At 46.0% G+C, this 24719-nt stretch overlaps 1 protein-coding gene across 2 annotated transcripts in view; it reads right to left on the bottom strand.

The window, feature by feature from the left end:
* Window positions 1-1297: 1297 nt before the first annotated feature.
* ZNF512B (zinc finger protein 512B) overlaps window positions 1298-24719 on the bottom strand; it is a 51280-nt gene continuing 27858 nt past the window's right edge. The window contains exons 11-17 of one of the 2 annotated variants that reach the window (XM_069751092.1): window positions 22608-22706; window positions 22354-22521; window positions 12054-12248; window positions 11739-11840; window positions 10576-10638; window positions 10402-10500; window positions 1298-7945 (exon numbers count right to left, since the gene is read on the bottom strand). In XM_069751092.1, coding sequence (XP_069607193.1) covers window positions 7667-7945; window positions 10402-10500; window positions 10576-10638; window positions 11739-11840; window positions 12054-12248; window positions 22354-22521; window positions 22608-22706 — 1005 coding nt within the window. In that variant the 3' untranslated portion in view covers window positions 1298-7666. The remainder of the gene's footprint in view (window positions 7946-10401; window positions 10501-10575; window positions 10639-11738; window positions 11841-12053; window positions 12249-22353; window positions 22522-22607; window positions 22707-24719) is intronic. The other variant, XM_069751093.1, reaches the window with a different exon arrangement.

Genomic DNA, 24719 nt, shown 5'->3' on the forward strand with positions numbered 1-24719 from the left:
AGGGACCCCTCTGAAGTCTCCCCCGCAACACCACCTGCCACGGGATGTTGCCTGGGCAAAACCCAGTCAGCTTCTCTCTAACTTCCTATCCAACCCCTAGTTTTACCAGTGGGGGAGTGGCCTAATAAATAGAACCTTTTGCTCCCCCTAGTGGCCGGAGTGTGAAGTGTAATGTGTGCTTGTGATACCTGGTCAGATGAACTCCTTTAGTGCCATCAGACAAACCATCACTCCCCTTAGTGGCAGAGCAACATTACTGCAACGACCAGGTCTCTGGGGCGCTGCACTAACACCTCCTTTCATTTAAAATAAGCTTTATTAAAATATAATACATGTGCTTGGGGTTCAATACTGGATTGGTTTAAGGCAGTGGAAAGAAATCAATGTGTAGAAGAGGTAAAATACTTGCCTTGCCCCTCTCGCTGGCATCCCATGCTATACCACTGCCCTTGCCTGATTAGGGTGTGCACAAACTTTATGGACAAATTGGCAATTTGTTGTAAAACTGCTTTGTGAATACATTTTGCTGCTGCTTTGCCATCGACAGTGGCGAAGTACAGCAGCAGATCAGGGCCGTCATCAGAATACATGGTGCTGTTTACCGTAATACGGTCAGTGCTCTGTGATCAGAATTTCATTTTTAAAGGGAATCTGTCAGCAGGTGTTTTCAGCTAATCTGAAAGAAGTATAATGTAGAGGCAGAGAGCCTGATTCCAGGGATATGTCACTTACTGGGCTGCTAGCTCCAGTTTTGATAAAATCACTCATTTATCTGCTGCAGATCTGATAGTTCTCTAAATGCGGAGCTCCGTATATCTCTGCCCAAAACACTGATTTGCAGCTTTCTGTGTATACTGCAAAGGCAGAAAGCTGTCAATCAGTGGTGTGGCCGGGGATATAGAGAGCTCAGTATTCTGACGACTGCTAGATCTACAGCAGCTATAACAGGGATTTTTTCAAAAGGACATTAAGCAGTCCAGTAAGTGACAGATTGCTGGAATCAGGGACTCTACCCTTACATCATTCTGCTCCCCAACAATGCACCACAGCAATTTCAGGTGAGCGGTCACTCAGAGAAGCGAATAGGAAACTGGCAAAATTGAGGATGCAGTTTAGTAAAACACGATGCATTCCAAAACATTAGTTAAGCTAGGGGTCCTTGCTGTACGGTGGTGGTAGGGTATTACTACATGCTGAGTGAAACCGGCCAATCAGGAGTCTAGCCATATTATTGTTTTCTGTCTTTAGGGTGAAGTGTTGCGTACAGTAACACGGAGACACACGAGTCCACACCAGGTACAAGAATCATCATTTTATTGTAATATGTAGCGGATGCTAAATAATGAACATCGGAGAGATGACAGACGGGAGAAATACAGGTAACTGGCAAACACAGAGCTTCACTTGAGTGCGTAAATCAGTATCTTCTCTACACACCTACAAAGCTGCGGCTGAATATCTGGTCATATATGGATACAAATAAAAGAGCAAAGGGGATGGTTATGGGGTAGCTTCAAGGCCATCCAAGGCTGGAATATAATATAGAGCCAGGACTGCACACGTCTTATATAGTGTAGTGTTCAGTGTAAAAGTGAAGCTCTGATAGCGAACACCTCATCTAATCTCCAGCCAATGCTCATCTTGTGCCAATTGTGTAGTCTACTCCAGTCACATCCAAAGCTGCACTCAGAATTCTGCTTTCATCTGTGAGCACTGTGCGGACTAGCCCATGAATGCAGAGCTTAGCTGACCTTATATAAGGCTGGGGACACCCACTGCGCTCAGCACGCAGGTAGCGCGCATCCCTAGTCAGTCTGCCGAAATGTCAATGATTTTCCGCCGTTGTAAACTAATTGCTAACAGCTCGTCTATTCTTAACGGCCATGAAATTTGTGCAAACGCATGCAGCCGTTATCAACAGGAAAGTTATTAGCAATTAATTTCTGTCGATGCAGTGGAAACTGCTGCGACTTTTAGAAAGATGCTTTTTCAGCAGACATCGCATCCTATGATTTCCAATGGTGTCGCACTAACAACCAGGCAATCCCTGCAGGTGTTGTGACTGTCCGTGAGACATGCAGCCACGGGGACCTGAACATATTTTTCGAGCACACTGAACACACTCGATTAGCACCCGAGCATGCCCGGTTAATGCCTTATCCAAGCACATTCGTTCATCACTACTTGTGCATCCTCGCATTGCGCGCACTGTGAGGATTCTCCGGTGTCCATACCGTGAATGGCGGTCATGTGACCGCAACTATGCGATATGCATATTCCTGGCCACAATCCGACTAGATGGGCGCGACTTTAATAAATGTAAGGCTATGTGCCCATGTTGCGGAATGGTGTGCGGATTTTTCCGCACTATTTTTGGTAAATCCGCAGGGAAACCGCACTTCAGATTTACCGCGGAATTACCTCGGTTTTTGTGTAGATTCCACCTGCGGATTCCTATTGTGGAGCAGGTGTAAACCGCTGCGGAATCCGCACAAAGAATTGACATGCTGCAGAAAAAACGCTGTTTCCGCGCGTTTTTTTCCGCAGCATGTGCACTGCAGATGTTTTCCATAGGTTTACATGGTACTGTACAACGCATGGAAAACAGCTGCGAATCCGCAGCGTCAAATCCGCAGCAAAATCTGCAACGTGTGCACATAGACTAAGAGTATTGAGTGCACCAGAAACAGTCTAGTCGGATTGTGGCCGGAGAATCCCCAGTGTGCAGTGCAAGCAAAGTGAGGATTCACAAGTCTTCAGTCACACAGACTGGTGACTGCAGACTTGTAGTTTTAGATTGGACAACCCCTTTAAGGCTTTTCACACTGATGCACTGATTTAGTGTATAAATACAACAGACGCCTCCTACCATTCACCCAAGCAGACATTGAACCAGCACGGGGTAGCAGTGAGACGCAAGCCCTTGCTGGTGGAGAAATATGAATGCAGCTTTGGATGCAACTGGAGTAAAAGACATCACATTGGCCAAGATAAGCAAAATCGAGTCATTGCAACATCATGATATTATAATTTTGCACTGAGATTGTACAAAAACCAAGCTTATTTAAAGTCTACAGTTATACACGCAACCAAGGCGTCCATGTTGGAGACCATATTCATGACAATACCATAGATAGAGCCAGTTTTACCAAGGACACAGCACGCCGTAGACAATATGGCCGTCCTATATAGATGGCGGCCTAGCTGCTCTGAAGCAATGTTCCAGGTATGTACTATGACATAGTATCTTCTAAGTCTAGCAGTCTCCTGAGAGCGGACATTAACCACTGGCGGATCGGTAAGTGCTTCTTACATATATAAATTAAACGTTTCATATAATCGGAGTCGATAAACAATCACATCTATTTTTATTGTCCGCTGTCTTCATTTTTGTGCCGTGTTTATTTCGGATTAAAAGGCCGGTAGAGCATGTGAACATTGCATCTAGGTGCGTAAAAAGCCCGGCATCCAATCAGGAATTAGCGTTTATCTGTAGTGCAATTCTACGGACCTGGGGTACGAAACGCAAAAAAACAGCGCAACGTTTATGATCTACAGTAATGAACGTGTATGGCTGCCGTCACACTAGCAGTAGTTGGTCAGTATTTTACATCAGTATCTGTAAGCCACAACCAGGAGTGGGACAATTAGAGGAAAAGTATAATAGAAACATATGCACCACTTCTGTATTTATCACCCACTCCTGGTTTTGGCTACAAATACTGATGTAAAATACTGACCAAATACTGCTAGTGTGACGGCAGCCTATGACTGAGACAGTCAACAGGGACACTAGAGGGTGCGGTCTTATTTTAGAGTTTTTTAGTTAGACCTAAGGGAAGATTATGCCATGGATAATTTAAAGGGATTGTTTGGCGCCGCTTGCTTTCGCATCGAGAGTTGAGCAGTGCCAATGACGTTGCGTTTCCACATTATTTCGAGACATGTGCACAATACTGGTTAACTGGAAGGTGAGCGGAGCGGATGACCTGCCAGGTTAGGTGCCGAATCGCTTGGGTAATGTATATGTCCTAACCATCAGGACACATGCACAACACTTGCCGAACAGGAGGTGAGCGGTGCCGATAATTTCATATCACCATATGCCTACATGATCCCCAGGTATCGCACACGCGTCTTATCAGATTATGGGTACGCGCACCATACTAGCCAATCGCCAAGTGTGGAAACGTAACGTAATAGGCTCCACTCGCCTCTGGATGAAGAACAACTTCATTGAAAAGTTCTGACTTTCTAATATACCCGAATTCTTCACCAGGTTTTAGATTTCTGCTTGCTGTCAGTGAATGAAAATATTCTTGCTTAAATTCAGATACTGGAAAAGCGTCCTGTTCGTTTTTACTAAAATTCAGCCCCCATATTATAGCTGTAACTACTCGACTTCTCAAATTTAAATCTGTCCTCTGAGTTTTACCATGTTGTCGGGATCCTGATCACAGAGCTGTGTCACTTACTAGGCTGTTTCAAAACAATCAGTTTTATCAACAAGAAATTATCACTATAGGACCAGGTGTCTCGTGCCTCCTAGTTCAACCACACCTGACTACTGATTGGCAGCTTTCAGTCAATATACAGTGTACACAGAAAGCTGCCAATCAGTGGTGTGGAGGGGTTATAAAGGGCTCAGCATTCAGAGAGCTGCTACATCTGCAGCAGAGAAAACCATGATTCTGTCACAACTGCAGCACCCAGTAAACTAAGTGAAACATCACTGCAATCAGAATCTCTGCTCCTATATCATGCTGCTGTCAGATTACACAGGGAAAAAAACTGCTGACGGATTCCCATTGGCTCACCATAGACCCCATCGTGAATGCTGCATTTCAGGTAGTGGATCTTTATCAGTTAGACATCATCAGAATTTTTCTTTTTTTAGCCAGAGGCTGGTAAATGAAAGGAGGAGGTTTTGATTCACTGAAATAAAGTAGACGTCTTGAAATTGGTCAGGTATTAAAACAGTTAAACATTGTTTAAGTGCTTGGGGTTGCTTTCTCGTCACAAGACCTGCAACTGTGTAAATTATCTGAGATTCATCCGGAAAACTCTGATGATTTTTTCCTCATTGGCCATCAGTGTAGTCCGTTTTTCTGTGGCTCAGTATGGGATCTGATTATTTTTTTTGCACACCCATAGACTCTCTCATCTGGCCCATGGAAGAAACTAGTGCATGATGAGGTTTTATTATTGATGTAGATTCAGCGCGGGAATAATAAAATCAATCATCTGCACTGCCCAATTGAATAACATTGGTTTTACTGCCGTCGATTTTTTTTCAGACAGGGCTTGGACCGAAAATACAGTGGTGTGAACTTGACCCCCGATGCCGTAGACGGAGGCTTCATGGCCGTAGAAGACTCTGTATAGCGATGCACCTTAGACATTGCACAACCCCAGCACGTTAGTAGATGCAAATCATTCCAGAAGAACCCCTTTTTCTCCATTTCTTCCCTTCCGCTGGCCTTTACTGAAGTCGTCTTCCGTTGCTGCTTGTTTGTGAGGCTTTCTGTTTGTCCATCAAAGCAGGTGCGATCAGGTAACGTCTTGTGACTGAGAAAAAGGGCAGTAGGAGCTCTTCTTATCTTCGTGTGCTGTAGATCTCATAGCGGCCACATGCCGTAACATCGAGATTGCACCATCGGAAAAGTCGTGGAGATATGGAAATCACAGGATGCACAGACATGTTACGGATCTGCACATTTTTTTAAAAAAATGGAAACATTTAAAAAAAAAAAAAAAAAAAAATCTTTCATCGCTGAAGAGGATAGACCTCCATTGCAGTCTTGTTCTGCACCACGATAGCCCAATATCGGGCAAACGCCTTCGGACGATCTGTCCGTGCAGATGTTCCCCTCTGTGCACCCCTTGCTGTCATTACAGGTCACCGTTGTCATTCCAGTTCATAGGCCTCTATTCATCAGAGTGATTATGGCAGAAAAGTTGTAAAAAATTTTGTGCAAAAATTTGTTTTGCTAAAATGAGCGGGACGGGGGTGCAACGCCAGCATGCCTTACGTCAGAAATCTTACGCCACTTTCTGGCATAATCAGCAGTGTCTGACACCAAGACCGGCCGGAGCTTGTCTATGGTACTTCCTCCTCGAGAGTGATCTTCATTTGTCCCAATAGTTGTCTTCCGTGCTCTTCTAGACGTTTCGGTGTGCCCCAGTTCACCAGGGCAGTCCTCCTTTTCAAGGGCGTACCAAATTGTTGACTCAGCCGCTCCTAGTTTCTGCTCTCTGATAGCTTCCTTTGCCAGCATTGACTCAAACTCGGTGGTTCCCATGAACAGCTACTAAATGCAAATTCAACACTTCAGGACTAGTGATCAGTGAGGGTGCTCAGAGGTGTTATCTGAGCATGCTAGTGTGCTAATAACTGATAGTCTTCGGCATGCTCGAAAAATATGTTCGAGTCCCCGAGGCAGCATGCTGTTAATCCCTGCATGTGATGCGGCTGCCTCTCTAGCTCTTAAACCCTTATCTCTTGGCAAATTACCCTGCAGATATTTTTTGCATAAAATTTCATAAAATCTAACGCACTATGCCGACACTGTAAAACGCAGAGGATTTTCCACAAGTAAATATACGGCGGAAAATCTGCTGCATGGTCGAAACTTAGCCAAAATCGTCTTTTCAGTCAATTGTCCAATTACTTTTGAGCCTGTGAAAAATCGAGAAACGATGTAAAAAAATGGCTGTCATTCCTAATCCGTTATTGTGTTTTATCTTATAGCTGAAGGGGCGCACACTTCAAATCACATCTTGATCTCTTTTGCTTCACAGGCTAAAAAAATAAAATACTGTTCTTGTCCAAATACTCTGCACCCAACTATATCAGAAAGTGACAGAACTTTTCAGTATACAATTATTTAAAGGGGCTGCATCAGCAGGTCTGGTGGGTTTTTTCCAGAAACAGCGCCACCGTTGTCCATGGCTGTGACTGGTATTGCCTCTAACAAAGGTCCTATGTACACTCCTAGAATTGAGCTGCAATACCAAATACAACCATTCACCAGAGTGGTGCTAGTCTCTTTAATTAAGTAAATTTGGAACACCCATTTATTCATAGTGGGTCATACTGCCATTACATGGAGCGGCAGAGTGAATTAGAGACCATCACCTTACTGTGCTCGTGCAGTAAAGGAGGAACATGGTGCTCGGGGTCTTCTTTCTAGTGATTGTGAGGGCCCCATTGATCACGCGTTTCCTCCCTCTCCAGGGGATCGGTAACCAGTTTAAGACACATTTCGCACCCTCGAGCCTCCAGCCCGCTTGGCACTGTGTATAGATTGCATTTAGTATCCAAGGTCCTGTATGGTCGCTAATCCTTAGTGCAAACTTTGCACCCAAATGCAATGTTATCCCCGTCCCCCCCCTAGCCCACCGTTGTACTTTCCATCAGCTTATTTTCTAGAGCTTTAATTTTAGACAGCGGACATCCTTTCCATATAGATTTACAGTATATAATAATATTCAATAATAACGTCACTATTTTCTATCCTGACTTCAAGTAGTAGCTAGACGATGATATACTGGGTATACTTGGTCCTGTGTTATAGCACTGAGCACGCGTAGGAATGTGGAAATTGATTGGTGCGACTACTGTTGGCTACTGAAGTGGGATCCGGACTGTGGCACCACGTGGTGGTCATTTCCCTCTCCTGGATGGGCCACCTTTCTGCACTTTGCCCTTGGTGCCAATACAAACCTCGGAATTGCTTGACGATTTTTTAGTTTGGGTTTTTAGTGCAAATGGAGTCTCTTTTGTGAAGGGTAGAGTTGAGGTTGGAGGAAGACTTGGGGCTTTCTCCTCAAGCTTCATTTTTTTATTCTTGTCCATTGCTTTTATCTCCGAGATATCGGGGGAGGGTTCTGGACTCCTTTTCCTTTTAGAAGCCGATGAAACAGCGGACATCCGAAACCAGTTCTGGGAATGCACAATCGGTAGTAAAACTGGGATTATTCTGCTGCTATTTTTTTCCCCTTCATCCGATATAGTGATAAGCGAATGTGCTCAGATAATGAGTTATCCCAGCATGCTCAGGTGCTGAGTGTCTTCAGCGTGCTCGAATTATATGTTCAAAACAGCGGCAACACATGATGGGACTGCCTAGCAAACAAGTAATCCCTGCACGTGTTGCAGCTGTCGGACAGCCATGAGACATGCAGCCGCGGGGACTCGACCATATTTTTCAAGCATGCTGAAGACACTCGGTTAGCACCCAAGCATGTTCAGATAACACCTTATCTGAGCACTTTCGCTCATCACTAATCCCATAACGTATTTATTCAAGCAGCCCTCCCCCCACCGCCACAATATAACACCACACTGGTGTGCCAAATTCTCGCACAGATGTGGACATGCAGATACAGTCACCCTCCGTTACAGTCTATGGAAAATATGGAAACTGCAGTTAGCATGCTCAAGGCTGATCTTGACACCTTAGACCTCATTCAGACATCAGCAGTTCGTATACGAGTGCTATCCAAGGTTTAGAACTCGTACCTGTGATAGTCTATGGGGCTGTTCACATGTCCGTGATTTTTTGCGCACCGAGTGATCAACAGGAAATGGAGGAGACACGCACGATTTTGATACGAATGTCACATCAAAATCAACAAAACAAGCATATGGGTGCGTGAGAGAAATAGGACCGCACTTGGATTACAGCCAATCACGCTCTGATTTTTACGGGCTGTCAATATTGGAGAACCTAATTTTTTCTCCATGTAAGGCCTTTTTCACACGTCCGGATAATTCCGGTACCGGAGAAATCGGTACCGGAATTATCCGTGTCCGTGTGCTAACGTAGCACATCAGTGTGGCACACGTGCGGCAGCCGTGTGCCGCCTGAGGACCACATGGACCGTGCAGGAGACAGCGCTACAGTTAAGCGCTATCCCCTGCTTTGGGTGCTGAATCCAGAATTCATTCCTTCTTCCCAGCAGCGTTCGTGGAGAGAAGGAATGAAAAATGTATTTTTTTTCTTTTCCCTTAAAAATAAAGTTTGTGCGTCCCCTCCCGCCTCCCATCCCCTGTGCGTCCCTCCCGCTTGCCAGGAAATACTCACCGACACCCAGCTACAGCGATGTCTCCCTTCAGCGCCGGCAGCAGGCCCTGTGCGAGTGGTCACGTGGTACCGCTCATTACAGTGAGGAATATGCGCAGGGGATGGGAGGCGGGAGGGGACGTATAAACTTTATTTTTAAGGGAAAAGAAAAAAAAAAAGATTTTTCATTCCTTCTCGCCAGCGAACGCTGCTGGGGAGAAGGGATGAATATCGGCTTCAGCACCACACGCAGGGGGGACAGCGCTGTCTCTCCTGCGGGCGGTACGTGCACACGGAGGAGAGTGCACACTGTTCTCTGTGTGCACGTGTGCGGGACGCTTTGCGGACCGTGCTGCCGGCGAAAAACGGACATGTCTCCGTGTTTTCAACACGGACACACGGTCCGTGAAAACACGAAGACATGTGCATAGACCCATTCATTTGAATGGGTCTATGTGTGTCAGTGTCTCTGGTACGTGAGAAAACTGTCAGTACACGTACCGGAGACACTGACATGTGAAAGAGGCCTAAGAGACAAATTGTTGACACTTGGACCACACTCTGATCAAAATTATCAAGAGAAACGGATATCTTAATGAGGCCCAAGAGGTTTACGGGGGTCTACCAATCTAACAGCTGTATTACACTGCAATATAAAATTAATAGAAATAAAATTGTAAGAAAAATTTACTTAAAGTGCTAAAAAAAAATATTAAAAAAAGGAAAAAAAAAGTTGATTTACTATGCTGAAAAATATGACGATTAGAAAAAGAGCATAATGGCCATTTTTGTAAAGACCGGAACAGTAAAGATATCATGATATTAAATCTGCACTACTAACGATATTATATATAAAAATACGTCCGCCCCCACCCCCCAAAAAAAGAAGCCATGAAAAATTATGTACCCCAAAAAGATCCAGTTCGTCCAGGTAAAAAATAACCTCTTATACAGTCTCAGTCAATGGAGTGATAGCTGCTTCTTTAAAGAGGTTGAACCAAATATATAACTTATTCTCAGTCGTTAGTATAGGCAAAAAATGATTAACATCGGGGGTCAGACAGCTCCAATGATCGGAAGAGTGGAGCTCTGCAGTCAGTTCTGAATGGAGTGAGAGTCCTTCACATACGCTCCTCCATTCCTATTCATTGTCTATGGGACTGCTGGAGATAGCCAAGTGCCCCACTTGGCATTTTCTGGCAGCCTCATAGTGAAGGAATGAAGTGGAGGAGCACATGCTCGACCTTCAAGCTGCTCAGTATAGACTCTGCAAAGTACCAATCTCAGGATCATGGAGTCCTAGTGGAATAACTCCACATCCTCGGCTCCTCACCTGTGAGTGCGTCTTCAGGATGTGATACTTCACTCCGCTTTCAGAGCTGAACTCCTTCTTGCACAGCAGACAACTGTATTTACCCCCAGAGTGATGACCCTGGAAAACAAAATAGCAGCCAGATGAAGACCACCACGTAATGAGACTGAAAATTGGAAAGAAAGAGCGCCGTACCTTGTTACAATTTGCTAGATGAGCCTTCAACCCAGACACGCTTGAGTATATTGCTTCACAACACTGCCAAAGCAAAGTATGGGATGAGTGATGCTGCGGGCATTAAAGGGCATATCCCCTATAAAATAATCCCCGATAAACAGATGGACTTCTATTACAAGTTTTAACACCCGATCCAGCCGTTTCTCAATTTATCTGCTTGTGGGAAAGCTAGATGACTACCCCAATGGACACTGTGCAAATCAGTCCCGTATAGCAAATATGCACTAAAAATAAAGTGCAGGAGTCAAAGGAGTATATTTTCTCTGTGTTGTGATGGAAATGATGCCAAGTGGTTTTTCATCTAATATTATCCAGCTTCCTTCATATTGAGAAATTCAACTTTTACCACTTAATGGTTAATTAGTATTTTGGTTGTGAATGTTCTTAAAGGGATTGTCCCGTTTAAAAAGTTATTATCCCTTAGATTCAGAGATGAAAAATAACCAAGAAATTGTGCCCTTACTCGTCCTTCTGGGGTATAGCGCTGCCTGTAGTTGCTCAGCAGACCTGTTGACATAGATGGCATGAGCCACGGAGCTCAGTGATTGGCTGCAGAGCTGTTGAAGTCACTGCTGTAGCCAATTCACAAAGACCAGAGCAGGGGCGAAAAGTAACCCTGGACCCTGGGTTTCTTTTTTTTGTGTCACTGAGCGTATGGGAGAATAATCTTTGATAAAAACAACTTTTTTAGCCCATCAGCAAAACAAATGTCTCTTTGTCAGGAGAGTTTATAATGAATAGGTGTACTGTAGGTAACTATATAAGCTCACATTGCATTGTCTAACCTGAACACATCCCTCTTGACATGTTTGTTCAGGTTTTCATTCTCTGGATGTAAATGTGTGAGCAAAATGCACTCTGTTCTATGCCTTTTGAACGCCAAATTAATAAAACGTGTTTTACGAGCAATTGTAAAACTATTTTATTAATTTCGAGTGCGAAAAGCATAGAAGAGAGTGTATTTTGCTTACAGAATTTGGTGCCGAAACCCGGGATCAGACCTGCATTACACCATCCGGATCTCAAGTGAGAATGGACTCGCCAGTAAAGCTGAAATCTTGACAATAAAACTATGAATATTTGTGTCTTGTTTCCCTCTCCATAAGCCCACATCCACTCACATTATTGGGGCAACAAATGAAGCCGTTCTCCTTTACAAGTGCTTTCCAGCGATCCAGGAGCTGGGGGTTAAAGGTCGGCAGGCCGGGACGGAGGTAGTTCAGCTGTCACACAACATGCATGTTAGACATCCTTACTAGACCTCAGATATAACTAGACAGCTGCAGAAAGTATTCTCCAGATGTGACATGACAGCAGGCATTATCTGTAGAAAGCTCACTTACCTTCCCATATTATGCAAGGAAGTACGACTTGCATAGTTAAGCACTGTACCTGTAAATGTTAGACGCCATGTAGGTTTATAATCTGCCTCTCACCCTCTTGGTATCAGGAACCAAATCCTCCTTCTTTCTCCTCCGTCTTCCTTCCCTCGCCAATTCGTCCTCTGCTATTTCCTGTAAATGGAAGACTGCAACTTGCGCAGAGTGCCTTCTGACCCTGCCACTTGGGGTCCTCTCAAAATCCTCCACCACCTCTGTCTGCTCTGACTCAGGTTGCAGTTCTTCAGAATCCTGGAATAAGAGGGAAGGAATATTTTTCCATCTTTCTAAATTACTTTCTAAATCACAAGCCATTGTCCTTGCACCCAAGAAATGCCATAGCTCACATAATGAAAAGGAAAGCAAGCCACAGCGCTCTAGCGGCAATAAATTTAACAATGTATTTTTTTATTTCATTAATTTAAAAAAAGCAACGTTTTCACAAATTATGTGACCGCTGATATGATGATCTAAGCAGGGTTGTAGAGTCGGTGTCCATTTTACTGGTATAAAATAGACAGACTTTGACTCCTAAAACATATAATTAATCGGGTACAGTAGTTCAATGCACTATGTGCTGTAAGTTTTTTCATAAGAATTTGGGAAAGTTGTGAAATGTCTTAAAATAGGGATTTTTGTGTACTCACCGTAAAATCCTTTTCTCCGAGCCATTCATTGGGGGACACAGACCGTGGGTGTATGCTGCTGCCACTAGGAGGCTGACACTAAGTGATACAAAGAAAGTTAGCTCCTCCCCTGCAGTATACACCCTCATGCTGGATCTCAGCTAACCAATTCGGTGCAAAAGCAGTAGATCAATAACAACATATGAGCGTATAGCATGTCATATTATATATGAGAGTATAGCATGTCAGATTACAAAAACAAGCATAAGCTATTAACAGGGTGGGAGCTGTGTCCCCCAATGAATGGCTCGGAGAAAAGGATTTTACGGTGAGTACACAAAAATCCCTATTTTTCCTTCGCCTCATTGGGGGACACAGACCGTTTGACGGCCCAAAGCAGTCCCTGGGTGGAGACAACATCAGATCAGGCCCTGTGTAACCGCTACTTACAAGAGCACCACCGCGGCCTGCAGAGTCTGTCTGCCCAGACTCACATCTGTCGAAGTGTGGGAATTATAGTGCTTCAAGAATGCATGCGGACTGGACGAATCCGCAAGCTTGCAGGCGTGCCTTGCCGACGCCTGGTGCCTAGAACCCTTGGAGATAGGCTGACATCTAGCACGGAAGGACTCCTGGATGGTGAAAAGAATCCACCATGCTATCATGGCCGATGAAACGGCTAAACCCTTCCTGAAAACGTCAGGAAGCCTTCCTCTTACCGTGAGGAAGCCCAAATAAAGCGTCTAACCTTTGGAAGGACGCCGTCCTCGAGACGTACCTACTCAGAGCACTCACTTCGTCCAGAATATGGGGAACTCATTTCATTTTGTGGACTGGTGCCGAAAGAGATGAGGGAAGAACTATGCCCTCATAACAGTGGTAATACAATGCCACCTTGGTAACAAGGGATGGGGATGGCCTGAGGAAAGGAAATAAGGGAAAAAAGTCTGAAAAAGCAGGGAGCTAGCTCCAAAGACTCGTCAGAGTGAGGATATCGCAGAGAAAAAAGGGGCGAACTTCCCTGATAGTAAAGTCTGCCCGGATGAAAAGGAGTCTACTGTAAGACTCCTAGGACCATTAAGGTCCCAATGATCTAACGGCATGCGATAGGGAAGAACTACATGTGAACACTCTATGTAAGAAAGTCCCTACTTACAGTTTTGCTGCATTAAGGCGGGAAGATACAAGCTCCACAAACAAAAACTGACGTGGTCAGTGCGGATCTCGGAGGATCACTGGGGCCCTCTCTGCATCCGAAAGGCTCTCGGAAGTAGTGGAAGGGGAGTTATGGAAACTGGTACCAAGTCAGAACCAGAGCATGCAGTGCGATGGCTCTTGGATCTCGAGGCCGAACCACGAACTCGAGTACATTGACATTCAGTTTGGACGCCGTCCAATCTACAATTGGAGAGCTCCGGTGAAGGCAGATCTGATGGAAGACCTCGGGATGAAGTTCCCACTGATTTGAGGCGGAACCCTGACGGCTGAATTTGTTTGCCGTCCAGAGTTATACTCCTGGGATATATACTGCGGAGATCACCGAATGATAGATCTCGGCCCATCAGAGAATGTGAGGTACCTCGGTCATGGCGCCTGACCGTGAGTACCTGCTAGATGATTGACGTATGGCACCGCCGTGGCATTATCCAATTGAATTCGGATAGGGTGACCCGCCAGAAGGCAGTGGACCTGCTGTAGGACTACCATTCGGACCTCCAGAGCAATGATAGGGAGAAGACTGGCATTGGTAGTTACTAATAACCATTGAACCAGGAGAAAGTCTCATAAAGGATGTCTCTAAAAGGATAATTGAAAATATTACAGCAGAAATATGCCAGAAATGAGCCAGAAGTGAACAGAAGGTAAGACTAACCACTGTTAATAAATGTATTAAATTTCTTTCCCTTTCAAACCACACTTATTCTTATCATGCTGACATACGCTCTAACAGTTTTGGCTCCCTTACTCCTCACTCTCCTTCGCTATCCTCAAACCCCAGCACACCCTAACCAAGTAATAATCTCTCCTTCCCTCCTGCCTCCCCACCTGACCTCCTCTGCTGACCTGCTCCTCAACCTCAGATCTCTCCTAATAAAACACAAAACAAGCCGCCCACTCTCCTTCTCCCACCTGCTCTCTCTCTCTCTGCTTCTCCTCACTGCTGGAGACATATCTCCCAATTCTGTGCCCCCACAGCTCATACCTTCTACCCCCTCCTATCGCTCCCAACCCAATATAAACACCCGAAATCTTGCCCACCTCAAATCCGTGCCCATGACGCCCACCCCCCGGCACCCTCTCTCTGGATCACTATGGAATGCCCGCTCCATCTGCAATAAACTCCACGTGATTCACGACCTCCTTACCTCTCGTAAGCTTTTCTTTCTGGGCATCACCGAAACATGGCTGACACCCTCTGACACAGCCTCCCCTGCTGCACTATGTTACGGAGGCCTCCACTTCACCCACACTCCTCACCCTGGCAACAAACATGGTGGAGGAGTGGGCCTTCTCCTTTCTTCCAACTGTACCTTCAACCCAATCCCACCTCTACCCTCCCTTATCCTCCCCTCTTTTGAAGTCCACTCTGTCCGCATCTACTCCCCCTACAACCTCCAAATTGCCATCATATACCGACCTCCGGGCCCGACCACTGCCTTTATTGACCAATTCTCCACCTGGCTCCTACACTTTCTCTCTGCTGACATTCCCACCATCATCATGGGTGACTTCAACATCCCCATTGACACCCACCAGTCAGCAGCCTCCAAACTCCTGTCCCTTACTTCATCCTTTGGACTTACTCAGTGGTCCTCCTCAGCCACCCACACAGACGGACACACATTAGACCTGGTCTTTACCCGTTTATGCTCCTTATCTAACTTCACAACCTCCCCTCTCCCTCTATCTGACCACCATCTACTCACTTTCTCATCACTGTCCTCCTCACCTGTCACCCATGTCCAGCACCATGCGCACCCACGCAGGAACCTCGCACACCTAGACACCAACACACTCTCTGACTCTATCCTACCACTGTCCTCTATATCCTCACTCCACGACACAGACACTGCCACTGCTTTATACAATGCCACTCTTGCATCAGCTATTGACATGGTCGCCCCTGTCATGCATAGCAGAGTCCGACGAACCAATAGACAACCCTGGCACAATAACATCACTAAAAAGCTTCGGCAAGTATCCAGAATTGCAGAACGGCGTTGGAAGAAAACGCATTCACAAGATGATTTCACTGCACTCAAACAAGCAACACTGGCATTCAAATCAGCTCTCACCTCTGCTAAACAGACCTACTTCACAACCCTCATATCTTCCTTATCCCACAACCCCAAACAGTTGTTCAACACTTAACTCCCTCCTTCGCCCACCACTGCCCCCTCCGAGTTCCCTAATTGTTGCCGAGGACTTTGCCACGCACTTCAAAAATAAGATAGACCAAACAAGGCAAGTCTTTGTTGTCCAACCACCTCAACCCCTTTGTATGCCAGACCAATGCCCAAACCCCATAACTTCACTCTCCAAAATCTCTGAAGGGGAGCTTGCTCATCTTCTATCCAAATCACACCTCACCACTTGTGCACTTGACCCCATCCCATCCCACCTCCTCCCCAACCTCACCACCACACTAATCCCATCCCTAACCCATCTCTTCAACCTTTCACTAACTTCTGGTACCTTCCCTTCTCCCTTCAAACATGCCACAATCACACCTATCCTCAAAAAGCCATCCCTTGACCCAAGCGCTATGTCCAGCTATCGCCCCATATCTTTGCTCCCATTTGCTTCCAAACTCCTTGAGCAGCATGTCCATGCTGAACTTTCCTCTCAGTTTGCATCTAACTCTCTCTTCGACAACCTACAATCTGGTTTCCGTCCCCACCATTCCACTGAGACTGCCCTGACCAAAATTACTAACGACTTACTTACAGCCAAAGCTAACAGACAATTCTCTATACTGCTCCTCCTAGACCTGTCCTCTGCCTTCGACACAGTTGACCACTGCCTCCTACCACAGATCCTCTCTTCTTTTGGTGTCAAAGACGTTGCCCTATCTTGGATCTCCTCATACCTTGCCAACCGCACATTTAGCGTTTCCTACTCCCATACTACCTCTTCATCTCGCCCCCTCTCTGTTGGAGTCCCCCAAGGCTCTGTCCTAGGACCCTTACTCTTCTCAATCTATACACTTGGCCTGGGACAACTCATAAGGTCCTATGGCTTCCAGTACCATCTATATGCCGGTGACACTCAGATCTACCTCTCTGGCCCAGATGTCACCTCTATGCTCTCCAGAATACCAGAGTGTCTATCGGCCATATCCTCCTTCTTCTCCTCTCGCTTCCTCAAGCTCAATGTGGACAAATCGGAACTCATTATCTTTCCTCCATCACGCATATCTTCCCTACCTGATCTATCTATCAAAATAAATGAAATCACACTTTCCCCTGTCCCCAAAATCCGCTGCCTCGGAGTAACCCTTGACTCTGCCCTTTCCTTCAAACCGCACATCCAAGCTCTCGCCACCTCCTGTCGCCTCCAGCTCAAAAATATTTCCAGAATCCGTCCTTTCCTCAACCCACACTCTACCAAAATGCTCGTGCATTCCCTAATCATCTCCCGCCTCGACTACTGCAACATACTCCTCTCTGTGGCCTACCTTCTAACACTCTCGCACCCCTCCAGTCCATCCTTAACTCTGCTGCCCGACTAATTAATCTCTCTCCTCGCTACACTCCTGCTTCACCTCTTTGCAAATCCCTTCACTGGCTCCCAATTTCCCAGCATATCCAGTTTAAATTACTAACACTGACATACAAAGCCATCCATAACCTTTCTCCTCCGTATATTTCCACACTAATCTCTCAATATCTTCCCTCACGTAATCTCCGGTCCTCCCAAGACCTCCTCCTTTCATCCATGCTTATTCGCTCCTCACTCAATCGCCTCCAAGATTTCTCCCGAATATCACCCATCGTCTGGAATTCAGTGCCTCAACACATCCGGTTATCCACTACTTTTGGATCCTTCAAAAGAAACCTGAAAACCCACCTATTCAAGGAAGCTTACAGCCTGTAAAGACCACACGGCCACCTCAACACCATTGGAGCTACTGCAACCCTCGACCTCCTGTCTCCTTCCCCATAATCCTGTAGAATGTAAGCCCGCAAGGGCAGGGTCCTCTTCCCTCTGTACCAGTCTGTCATTGTTAGTTTTGTTTACTGTAAGTGATATTTTTATTTTGATGTAACCCCTTCTCATGTACAGCACCATGGAATTAATGGTGCTATATAAATAAATAATAATAATAATGACCCTTGCGAACACACTGGGTGCAGAAGCAAGGCCGAAGGACAAGGTTGTGACTTGAAAATGCTGTTCACGAATGGAAAAGCGAAGGAATTTTTGAAGAGGATAAGCATGTCGCTGGATGCTGGAAACTGCACCTTTTTCTGTTGAAGTAATGGCTGAGCGGAGGAACTCCATCCGAAGAAGGAGGACCATGTCAAAGGTTGTTAGAAGTTTGAGGTCCAGGGTCGGTGTTACTTTTCGTTCCCCTTCTTGGAACCAAGATCGCTTAGATCTTGTCAGTCTCCCGCTCAAAAGATTTGATTGGCCAGTTGTTACTGGTGTGAATCAAGGTAGTTAAGGTCTCCAGCCAGGAGACCATTGCTCTAGCAATCCATGCGGCGGCTAGGGAGGATAGAGCGCTGAACCCGAAGCCGCAAGACGGAACGAACCAGATTTGCTATCTGACAGTCCGTTGTATTTTTTACTGATGATACATCGGGCGGGTATACTGGTAGGTATACCACAGGAGATTCTACCCGGTTAATCTGCCCAGTGGCAGAATGAGTGGCTGCTTCCAGCAGTTCATAGTCTCTTGCCATCGCCGCTCTCTTTTGACGGTGCAGATAAAAATTAGGAACCCTCGATCCATCAACCTCTTACCAGGGAAGTGGAGAGGAATTGTCCGGCTTCTTGCATCATCCGCTAAAGAGTGGTGATGCAGAGGGGGTTGCTCGTACGCCAAAATGGGTGCCTCTGTGCATCCACAGAGTTCAGGTCTCCGGTTGGACAGGACAGGTTGTCTGGCGTTAGGCCTGGGTGCAGAGAGGAAACATGGAGGCGACACACCGTGTGCTCGTCTGTTGATAGTGTGGGGAGATCGGTGCCCTTTAAAGGACCCGTCGCCCTTAAAAATCAGGCCAGGCATGGCATCCCACGTAGAGGCTTCTGTCCAGTGAATCGCTTATCCGGACTGAATGGCAAATGCTCTACGAGGGAGTTTAGTCACCTTATGAGGGACACTGTGTAATCAATATCTGATCCATATTCAGAGCCTTGTTGTCATCAAATCATCGGCGAGGGAGCAGGAAACGAAAACTTCCGTTTTCTAGATGCCTGTATGTTTCTAGACGCCTGTACGTTTCTAGAATACTTGCGGCCCCTGCTAGCCGACGGCTCCCATGTAGGATAGGGACCATGTATATCGGTCCAGCGAGCACCCTGAGCCACAGAGTGTACACGGAGGGATTCAATCTCTTGGTCAGAGAACCATGGATTGCGGTCAGTGACGAAGTCCACTGAGGGGAACTAGGTATTCTGGGATAAGCTGGGGTCGGCGGCGGAGGGCTCCTCGGATTGATCATGCACCCTTAAGACCAGGGAATACTGGTCATGCCCTTTAAGACCAGGGATGAGCCTTTAAGACCAGAGAATACTGGACATGCACCTTTAAGACCAGGGAATACTGGTCGTGTGCTTTTAAGACCAGGGAATACTGGTCATTGTGCCTTTATACTTGTCGAGGGACTGGTCAGGTACTGATGTAGAGTTGATGTGTCCCTTTAATGCAGAAACCGTCGTCCCAGCGTGGGCCGGCCGGGTGGACCAAGATGGCCACTGGGAGTTGCAGAGTTGATAAAAATCTCGCAGAGAGCGAGAAGCGCCAATTTGGGGGGCGGAGCCATGGACACGATGTTGAATAGGCCCAAGGCGGGGCCTAAATTTCTGTAGCCGGCAGGCGACACCAGCGGTAGAAGTGAGGGGCGTTCCAGCGGAAAAGTGCCAGAAAAGTGGGCGGAGCCGCCTTATGGCGCCATAGTCCAGGCAAGGCTTCCGGGATGTGGCCTACACATCGGCCGGAGCCGGGGGCTAAATTTTTGCAGCCGGCCAGAGCTGTTACCTCAGGGAGGTGGGCCACAGGGAAGTGGCTGAGGCTGCCTGTCAGCATGTGGATATCCCTCTGAAGGTGGATCCACTCACCATCGTTGCGCGTCCCGGCATGGAACCGCCGCGGATGTGGGTTTCAGCGCTGTTCTGTGCAGCGAGGACGGTGCAGGGATAAACCTCAATCCATCATCTCTTTGTTAGGGAGGTGGAGAGGAACCGTCCGTCTCCTTGTGCCATCCGCTTTCATAGTGGTGGGACAGTGGGGGCTGCTCGGGCGCCATAGAGAGGGGCCTCTCTACATCCACGGAGTTCATTCTGGGTGGACAGGGCCAGTTGTCCGGCATTAGGCCTGGCTCCAGGAGAGGATACATGGAGGCGACACTCCATGTGGTCGCCTGCTGCTGGTGTGGGGAGATCAGGAACATGAAAGGAACCGTCGCCCCTGAAGTGAGCTCAGGCATGGCTTCCCACGTCGCAGGAAAGGGTACGGGGAGGTATACTCGCCGTGCTCGCCTGTTGATGGTTCGGGGGAGATCGGAACCTTGAAAGGATCCGTCGCCCCCTTCACTCCGTTAATTAAAAACATAAAAATTTACAGAAAAGTAAGAAGTAAAATAAAAATGTTGGGGTCTGAAACAGACCCATGTGCCTCCTACAGACACTAAGCAAGAACTGGTTAGCTGAGAGCCAGCAGGAGGGTGTAAACTGCAGGGGAGGAGCGAACTTTCTTTGTATCACTTAGTGTCAGCCTCCTAGTGGCAGCAGCATACACCCACGGTCCCCCAATGAGGCGAAGGAGAAATGTCTATTCTGTTCCTGATCTAAGGATCTCGACTTTTAGTTCAGATGAATCTGTGCTGCACTTTATGTACATGCTCAGTAGTGACCAGTGCTGTGGAGATGAACCTGTGCTGCACTTTATGTACATGCTCAGTAGTGACCAGTGCTGTGGTGATGAACCTGTGCTGCACTTTATGTACATGCTCAGTAGTGACCAGTGCTGTGGAGATGAATCTGTGCTGCACTTTATGTACATGCTCAGTAGTGACCAGTGCTGTGGAGATGAATCTGTGCTGCACTTTATGTACATGCTCAGTAGTGACTGGTCCTGTGGAGATGAATCTGTGCTGCACTTTATGTACATGCTCAGTAGCGTGGCAGTGCTGTGGAGTCAGGGAAATTCAGTAGTCGGAGGTTTGGCATACCGATTCCACAGCCCTAGATCTAAGTTGCGTTTCGCAACTCATGTGACCGCTAATATGGTGATGTAAAGACGAGTTTCGCGACTCATGTGACCACTAATATGGTGATCTAATGACGCATTACACAATTCATGTGACAGATACTGTGGTGATTTAAGGACACATTTTGTGATTCATGTGGCCGCTAGTATGGTGATCTAAAGACGTGTTTTGCGACTCATGTAACTGCTGATATGATCTAATGGTGCGTTTCGTAACTCATGTGACTGCTACTATGGTAATCTAATGATGGCACTTTAGATGACACTGCTCAGTTGGGGTCATGTAACTCGTGGTGCAGGAAGCGTACCTTTTTGTCTTGCGGTGACTACTCGCTGATATTCGCATGCAAAGAACATGAAACCCTGGTCAGAACATATCAGGTGAGCTCCATCAGCTCCATCCAGGCTTTCCTTGAGAGACAATTGTCTTGGTATTGTATACATGGGCCATTTCTGACTTTTTAGAGGATAGTATTTAGTTATATTTTGTAACCTAATAAATTAGCAAAATTAATTGTTCATGTGACCTTTTAGGTATTTTATATAGATGTGTTATTTCAGACTTCTTATGAGTCGAAATTTTGCGTTTTTTTTAAGTGATTGGAAAAATATTTTTTTCTTCTGTACATTTTCAGTTTCTTTCATGATTAAGCTTGTCTCAGTGTGTTGTGTGCTCTGAAATAAGCAGATGTCTCCCCCTTCTGTCCCTCATGGTGTTTCATTTGGAGAAAAACTGCAGCTGCGTATCCCTCCTCCTTGACTTTTATACTAAGTTTCATATAGGAGATGGCAGAGATGTACAGAAAAACTGCTGAACGCCGAGGTAGTTGCAGCTCAGCCAAGCAAATAAGTTTATGTGGAGGTCAGGGAAGATGACCAAATTGGCTGCATAATCACCTTTATTCTCATAGTGCTTCATATATATAGGAGTTTTGATGGGATACTGCAAATATATTTTACTAGGAAAGTAGCAGATTGTAGTTCTTTATTTTCCCTGCCTGCAAGAGCTGGGCAGCAAATGGACCGGCTGTAATAATAGAAAATAATTGATAGCAGAAGGGAGGCACTTGCTGTCACTCTCTGACTAGTGTGTATGAGAGTGTGTGCTGTGAGAGGGGAAGGAGAACTGCAAGCTAGAAACAACAGCACACAACACTGTGATTGTATTTTCTCCATGATGAAGTGTATATGGTAATGATTCTCATAAAGTCGCAGATATTAACTGGGTATCTGAAGTAATCAGACTGTGGACAGGAACACGCAAGTGAAAGTTATCCTCAGAGTAGTCACTCACCGCACAGTGCTCTGAGCGCACATGGTAATCCCTCCCAGCCTTGGACTGGTACGCCTTGTTACACTGGGGACAGGAAAAGTGCAGCTTCTCCAGGTCACACTGCTGGGTGCCACAACGCTGGATGTGGTATTGATACCCCATCAAGCTGGAGAACGTGGCCGTGCAATTCTGTGATCATAGAAGCACAATCATCGTAATGCTGTAGTTATGGGCAGCTAACAAGAGCGCACGACATTACACGGTTAGCTGTATACCTGCTTAGGACAGCGCAATTTTCCCATCTGCTTCAACATTTTCCTTAGTCGTTCCCGCTGCCTGGGATCTTCCAGTGGGTTACCATCAGGACTGGAAGACTAAGGAAAGGGGAAATTATAAGAATATACAGACAGTTATCTTGTCCTCACCACTAAAGCTTTCATCTATAAAGCTGATATCTCCCAGAATTCCCAACTGCTTCAGTATCTAAATGGGGCTGGCTCTAGTTAGTGGTAATATTTGACCTGCAATTATACAGGGCAATATCACATTAGAAAAAATGGAGATAAGTCCAAGAGTAACAAAAGATATAAATTTATTAGATATAAATAACAATTCACAAATACAAAATACAAGACTAAGATCGGGAAAAATATGGGGCAGAAGTCCTAACAAATAAGAGGGAAAACGACCAATCATGGGTAAAAAACAGGCTAAAGTGCCGTAAATAGAGAAACCAAGGTCATACACCAGTATTAAGTCCCAGGACAAGTATTAGTTGGATATAGTATATAGAGCGCGCTACCATCCAACTGCGACCAGGTTCAATAACCACCAAGTGTGCTTACCCATGATGTGCTGAGTCAGGACAGGTGCCCCCGCCGCCTCCTTATTTGTTAGGACTTCTGCCCCATATTTTTCCCGATCTTAGTCTTGTATTTTGTATTTGTCAATTGTTATTTATATCTAATAAATTTATATCTTTCGTTACTCTTGGACTTATCTCCATTTTTTTCTAATGTGATATTGATCTGATTGGGAGAGTCCCGCTGGTGCACTGATGCGAGACATGCGCACTGGTGTTGGTCTCAGCAGCACCATTACACCTATGGTACCTTATATGGGTTATGTTTAATTATACAGGGCAGTCTACAGTACACCCTACAGACGAGCTGTCAATATGTGTCTGTTTGATGACCGTTTCCAATTACTACAACCCCTGGCAAAAATTATGTAATCACCGGCCTTTGAGGATGTTCATTCTGTTGTTTAATTTTGTAGAAAAAAAGCAGATCACAGATATGGCACAAAACTAAAGTAATTTCAAATGGCAACTACCTGGCTTTAAGAAACACTAAAAGAAATCAAGAACAAAAAATGTGGTAGTCAGTAATAGTTACTTTTTTTAACCAAGCATAGGGGAAAAATTATGGAATCACTCAATTATGAGGAAAAAACAGGATTTTTGGTTGCTTACCGTAAAATCTGTTTCTCGGAGCCTTCATTGGGGGACACAGGAACCATGGGGTGTATGCTGCTGCCACTAGGAGGCTGACACTATGCAAATAAAAAAAGTTAGCTCCTCCTCTGCAGTATACACCCTACCGACAGGAAGTAGGATATTCAGTTAGTGAGAAAGCAGTAGGAGAAGCAACGTGTAAAAGAGAAAGAATAATAATATAATAATGATAATAAACTTTGTTTATATAGCGCCAACAAATTCCACGGCGCTCCACAGATTAACAGTTTCAAACACTCAAAGAGTGTTCAAAGAACTCAAACGTATACAGTAAACAGAGCTGTTCAACTTGGGAGGGTGCTGTGTCCCCCAATGAAGGCTCCGAGAAACAGATTTTACGGTAAGCAACCAAAAATCCTGTTTTCTCTATCGCCTTTCATTGGGGGACACAGGAACCATGGTACGTCCCAAAGCAGTCCCTGGGGTGGGAAAAACATACTTCCATTAAGTCCGAGGACTCACCACTGCCGCCTGCAGGATCCTTCTGCCCAGGCTGGAGTCAGCCGAAGCATAGGTATGGACCTTGTAGTTCGGTGAAACGTGTGGATGGAAGACCACGTTGCCGCTTTGCAAAGCCGTCGGCGAAAGCCCTGTGACGTACCGCACTGGATGCGCCGACTGCCCGGGTAGAGTGAGCTTTTATCTCAGGAGGGGGCACTCTGTTCTTTACCCGGTAAGCTTCCAAAATTGCCGTTCTAATCGAGCGAGCAATAGTCGCCATGGGAGCCGGCAGGCCTCTACGCACGCCATCAGGGATGGCGAAAAGAGAATCCATCTTTCGGAAAGCGGCCGTGCTAGCCAGGGAGATCCTCACTGCCCTGACGAGGTCCAGCCTGTTCAACGATCGCTCCAGAGGATGAGTCGGAGCTGG

This window comes from Ranitomeya imitator, chromosome 2 (assembly GCF_032444005.1).
Source record: "Ranitomeya imitator isolate aRanImi1 chromosome 2, aRanImi1.pri, whole genome shotgun sequence".
In the NCBI taxonomy this organism is placed as follows: Eukaryota; Metazoa; Chordata; class Amphibia; order Anura; family Dendrobatidae; genus Ranitomeya; species Ranitomeya imitator.